We start from the raw sequence: 5,761 nt of genomic DNA, 5'->3' as shown, positions 1-5,761 counted from the left end.
ACGGGCGGGCTCCGGAGACCGTCGTTTGTCGGGAAACGGTGGAGTTGGGGGCGACAAAATCACTCAGGAAACACGCTTTTAATTTTTTTCTTCGGCTGTGGGGTCAGGCCTTGTGAGGCTTTAGGAAGGCGCCTCTGGGGAGATAAAGTTTTTCCCCGGGATGACGGAATGTTGTGGGCTGGAAGCTGGAAGGGACCCCGCGAGGATCATCCAGCCCCGCTCTTAGAGTGTTTTTCCTGAAGGGTTTTCCAAGTAGCAGAGCTGATGGAAAAGCCTGATTTGGGTTGGAAAAGGGCCTTAAAGCTCATCCAGTTCCATGGGCAGGGACACCTTCTGCTAGCCCAGGTTGCTCCAGGGTGGCCTCGGACACTTCCAGGGATCCAGGGGCAGCCACAGCTTCTCTGGGAATTCCATCCCAGCCCCTCCCCACCCTCACAGAGAGGAATTCCTTCCCAGTATCCCACCTGGCAGTTTAAAACCGTCCCCCCTTGCCCTGTATAAAAAGTCCCTCTCGTTCTGTTCTTTTTTTAAAGTCTCCTTTGGGCCCTGGAAGTAAAATCTGGCACTTTGAGACCTCGAAAGCTTGGCAGGTGCTGCTGCCTCAAATCTTCCACCTCTTTTTGTCCCCAGCTCTGGTGACACCCCGTGCTGAGGGAACCACTTAACCAAGGACTTAACCTGCATTTGGGATTGGCAGTTTTGCTGCACATTGGTTTTATTATTTAATACAGTAAAAACATATATATATATATAATATGCATATGATTTTATTGCACACGTTGCTGTTGGTAGGAAATACTCAGTGATGGCATTTCCCAGAGTGATTAAACTCTGGTGACACTTCAGGTTGGGAGGGGGTGGAAATTAAGGATTAATGAATGTAGGGTTTTTTAATAAAAAAATGGAAGGAGTGGAGCAGTTTAATGTCTGTACAATTTAATGTCTGTACAGTGCACTGGAGTCCCTCCACAGCTGCCCATGGCTCTTTTTTAAGTGCTGTGCCTTCCTGTGATATTTGCTGAGTGGTTGGGGGTTACTGGAAAATTCTCTTTTTTTTTTTAAATAGAGTCTTGGTTGAAGTTTATAACCCCCCAAAATCCATTCCAGAGCATTTAGAAGGCTGTACTCACTCCACACGTTGAAAAAAAACTCCCAGGTCTTTGTGGTAACCCCCAACTCCTCCTAAATCTGTGCTTCTTTGCCTTTTTATTTCTTAGAATGTCGATACTGACACAAAATATTACGTTTTTAAAAAGGGGGGGAGTGTGGATGAGTTCAGCTCCTGAGCAGAAACTCTAAATTCTCCCTGTGTTTAAAGGCAGTTGAGATAAGAAGGAGCTGGAAACATGAACTTGGTGTTTCTTTAGTCTCAGGTCTCTGTCAGAGCTGCCAGTCCACGTGGGAGATGTTGCTGTTCAGCAGCTCCCCAGCTCAGTTCTACATCTGTCCCTCCCCTTCCAGAGCAGGAACATTAATCACTCTGTTAAAATGTGCTGAAGATAAAGTGTGTTTGTTCGGGCTCAGGGTTGTGAGGAGGCAGACTGAGCAGACACAGCGTTGTTTCTGTTCATATCTGTGAAGATTTTGGGGTCGGTGCCTGGAAAGGGGGAGCGAGGAGGACGTTGGGGAAGGGCCAAACGAGGAGGACCTTGGCCCTCCCGAGCCCTGGGGCCGGTCTGTTCCTGCCCCACGGCTTTCCAACCGCTGGGAATGTTCTCTGCTGAAGCTGCAGGCTCTGGGAAAAGGTCCAGCCGCCAGCAAGAGCAAGGATGACCTGGTGGTGGCCGAGGTGGAGATCAACGACGTGCCCCTCACCTGCAGGAACCTGCTGACCCGGGGCCAGACCCAGGACGAGGTAGGAGCGCCCCGGCAGCACCTCTGGGGCTGAAGTTACGTGACATCTTTACCTTCTGAGCCCATAAAATGAACTCAGAGTCAGGTTTGACCCGTGAGGTGGAAGGAACCTGCAGCAGGTTCCGCTCAGTCCTTCCGTTGTGTTTTTGGAGACGCTCGGTTTGTTCCCCAGGAGGTGGTTTGGTGAGCTCAGAGCTGCTCTCCCACCACTTCATTAAGGGCTTTGGGGTTTTTTAATCACCAGCAGAGGCTGAATTGTGGTGTTTGGTGGGTGCTCTGTCAGTGGTTGGTCTCTGACCCCGGGTCTCCATCTCCTTGCAGATCAGTCGCCTGAGCGGAGCCGCCGTGTCCACCCGGGGCAGGTTCATGACTGCAGAGGAGAAAGCAAAAGTGGGACCTGGGTTTGTAGCTCTTTTCTTTGGGGTTCTGATTTTTCTTCTCCTTTGGAGGGGAATTGCTGAGGCTCCTGTTTGGTTTGTCCTCCACGAGCAGTTTTGCTCATCATTTACCACAACTCATAATTTGCCACAAATAACAATTTGTCATAATTCATATTTTTGCCACAATTCATATTTTTGCCACAATTGATAATTTACCTTTTTTCATAATTTGCCATAATTCATATTTTGCCACAATTCATAACTTGCCATTTTTATATTTTGCCTCAATTCATAATTTCCCACTATTCATAATTTGCCATTTTTCATACTTTACCACTTTTCATAATTTACCATTTTCCATAATTTGCTGTAATTCATAATTTGCCATAATTCATGTGTTGCCACAATTCATAATTTGCCACTATTCATAACTTGCCATTTTTCATATTTAGCCAGAATTCGTAATTTCCCACAATTCATAACTTGCCATGGTTCATTTTTTACCACAGTTCATATTTTCCACAAGTCATAATTTACCTTTTTTTCATATTTTACCGTAATTAATTTTTTACCATTTTTCCTATTTTTCCATTTTTTTCTGTTTTTCCATTTGTCATATTTTGCCAGAATTCATTATTTGCCACCATTCATAATTCGACTTTTTAAATAATTTGCCATTTTTCATAATTTGCCATTTTTCATAATTTGCCATTTTTCATAATTTGCCACCATTCATAATTTGCCACCATTCCTAATTTGCCATTTTGATGGTCCTGCCCACACAACTTCTCCCCTACCTGCCTAACATTGTTTGAAATTCCAACCAAACCAATCAATAGGAATAGATCCCACTGTGCTCAACTTCTTCCCACTGGACTCTGCAGCTTCCCAAATCCAAATTTCTCACTGCTTTTAGTTCATTCACCTTCTGTGCACAAAGAAATTCAAGTTTCTGGTGGTGTAAATTTAATAAATCATCACATAAACATATTTTTTCAGTGTTTCCTGAGTGCTGTGATACTCCAGGAACCTGCATTCCCTTATTTGAGTAGATCTTTGTGGCAGCCTTGCTGTAAAGTTACATTGAACCCATAAACTGACCCCATTTTGTGTGTTGTCCATGGGTTTAATGGGATTTTTGACGTTCCCTCCCCAGGGATCGTCCCTTGTATCTCCACGTGCAGGGGCAGACGCGGGAGCTGGTGGACAGTAAGTGCCAAACATTCCTGTTTCCCTGGTTTAGTTGGGACAGAGGGGCTGTGTGAGTGGCCTTGGTGAATATCTTGGGGTTAAACACCGGGAAGGTCTGCCCAGAAATTCCCGAGGTCCCTCCTGCTGCATCCGCAGGAAACCTTGGAGACACCCCGGGGAAGGGGGGGAGAGTGGGTGATCCCCTGGATAACACACCCAGATCCCCCTGGAGCAGGACAGAGGGACAGGAAGGGACCACACTGGGTCACCAGGCAGGATCGTCCCCCTGGCACGTGGGATGTGTCCAGGGGGCTCTGGAATCATCTCCTTGGAGGCAACAATTCCCTGGGAATCCCGGGATGGGGCAGGTCAGGATGGACCTCAGGGGGTCACCCGGTCCCACCTCCCTGCTCAGAATCATCCCAGAGCACGTGGGATGTGTCCAGGGGGCTCTGGAATCATCTCCTTCCACCCCCTTCTCCTGCCCCAGCTCAGCTCTCCCTCAGACCAGGAGCTCCCTGCAGGAGCAGGAGAGATGGAGGCACAATTCCCTGGGAATCCCGGGATGGGGCAGGTCGGGAGGGACCTCAGGGGGTCACCCGGTCCCAGCTCCCTGCTCAGAATCATCCCAGAGCACGTGGGGTGTGTCCAGGTGGCTCTGGAATATCTGCAGGGAGGGACCCTGGGCACTGCCCAGGGAAGTTCTTCCTCGTGCCCAGGTGGAACTCCTGGGCATCAGTTTTGTGTCCTGTTTCTGGGCAGCCCCGAGCAGAGCCTGGTCCATCCCTGCAGGCACTGACAGGCCCTGGGGAGGTCCCCTCTGGGTGTCCCCTGGTCACAGAGATGCTCCAGCCCCTTCAGCATCCTCACAACCTCCCCTGGACCCGCTCCAGGAGCTCCACGGCCCTCCTGTCCTGAGGGGAACTGGCCCCACACTCCAGCTGTGCCCCCCAGGGCTGGGCAGAGGGGCAGGATCACTCCCTGACCTGCTGGGAATTCTCTTCCTGATGCCCCCCAGGACACACAACAGCTCGTTGAGACCCCCAGGGCCTTCCCTGCAGAGCTGCTCCCCAGCCTGTGCCGGTGCCTGGGGTTGTTCCTCCCCAACTGCAGGACCTAAAACGTTGGTGTTCATCCTAAAACGTTGGTGTTTGTCCTAAAACCTTAGACCAGGCTTTGTAGGGTGGGAGTGGCCAGGGAACCCTGATGTTCCACAGGAACAATCCCGAGTTGGAAGGGACGCTCAGGGATCATGGATTGCAACCCCTGGCCCTGCCCAGACCCCAGCAGTCCCCCCTGGCCCTGGGGGTGTTGTCCCAACCCTCCTGGAGCCCTGGCAGCCCTGGGGCCGTGCCCGCTGCCCTGGGGAGCATTCCCAGGGTCTGCCCATCTGGGGGAAGTCCCCTTCCAGAGCTCCAGCTGCTCCCCCGGGATGGCTTGGTGCCATCCTTGGTGGTGCCATCCTTGGTGGTGCCATCCTAGGATCCCATCCCAGGGCCCCCCAGGAAGATGAACCCCTGCTGCCTGTCCCCTTGTCCCAACAACCCCGTTGTGTCCCAGTTTGGGTTGGGCTGGAAAACGGGAACGAATTTCCTTTTGTGTCCCTCAGGAGCCGTGAACAGGATCAAGGAGATCATCACCAACGGGGTGGTGAAAGCAGCCACGGGCTCCAGCCCCACCTTCAACGGGGCCACGGTCACCGTGTACCACCAGCCAGCCCCCATCACCCCCCTGAGCCCGGCCGTGGGGCAGAAACCGCCCTTCCAGTCCGGGGTCAGTGCTGTGGGGTGGGAGTCAGGGAATGGCACTGGGGACAGGGTTGGGAGTCATGGAATGGCAATGGGGTCAGTGTCACGGGGTGGGAGTCAGGGAATGGCACTGGGGACAGGGTGGGAGTCATGGAATGGCACCGGGGACAAGGGTTTGGGAGTCATGGAATGGCTCTGGGGACAGGGTGGGAGTCATGGAATGGCAATGGGGACAAGGGTTGGGAGTCATGGAATGGCTCTGGGGACAAGGGTTGGGATTCATGGAATGGCTCTGGGGACAAGGGTTGGGGTGGGATTCATGGAATGGCTCTGGGGACAAGGTTTGGCTGTTCCATTGGGGTGGGATTCATGGAATGGCAATGGGGACAGGGTTTGGCTGTTCCAAAGTACACGTGTCATGTGCTGGAGGACTAAAGAGACTGAGTCTGGAGAGTGAGACTCAGGGGACAGTGGCCTCCTAAAAGCAAAGGGATGGTGAGAGCAGTCCTGCCCCAGAGCAGCCCAGGGCTCACTGTGCCATCTCACACTGCCCTCTCCTGTCACAGGGCTCCCTGTGCCATCTCACAC

At 51.8% G+C, this 5,761-nt stretch overlaps 1 protein-coding gene and 1 non-coding gene across 2 annotated transcripts in view; both read left to right on the top strand.

Moving 5' to 3' along the window:
- Window positions 1-168: 168 nt before the first annotated feature.
- The window catches only part of KHDC4 (KH domain containing 4, pre-mRNA splicing factor), a 19,845-nt gene continuing 14,252 nt past the window's right edge, over window positions 169-5,761 (top strand). Inside the window, exons 1-5 of the mRNA XM_029958955.1 lie at window positions 169-173; window positions 1,582-1,855; window positions 2,176-2,255; window positions 3,391-3,443; window positions 5,035-5,243. Of these exons, the coding sequence (XP_029814815.1) occupies window positions 169-173; window positions 1,582-1,855; window positions 2,176-2,255; window positions 3,391-3,443; window positions 5,035-5,243 (621 nt within the window). The remainder of the gene's footprint in view (window positions 174-1,581; window positions 1,856-2,175; window positions 2,256-3,390; window positions 3,444-5,034; window positions 5,244-5,761) is intronic.
- LOC112841018 lies at window positions 5,596-5,723 on the top strand. The gene has a single exon (XR_003212666.1).

The sequence above is a fragment of the Manacus vitellinus genome, unplaced genomic scaffold (assembly GCF_001715985.3).
Source record: "Manacus vitellinus isolate BGI_N305 unplaced genomic scaffold, ASM171598v3 scaffold_184_pilon, whole genome shotgun sequence".
Lineage (NCBI taxonomy): Eukaryota > Metazoa > Chordata > Aves > Passeriformes > Pipridae > Manacus > Manacus vitellinus.
Note: the sequence above shows the minus strand (reverse complement) of the source record. Positions and strands in the feature narration are given on the sequence as shown.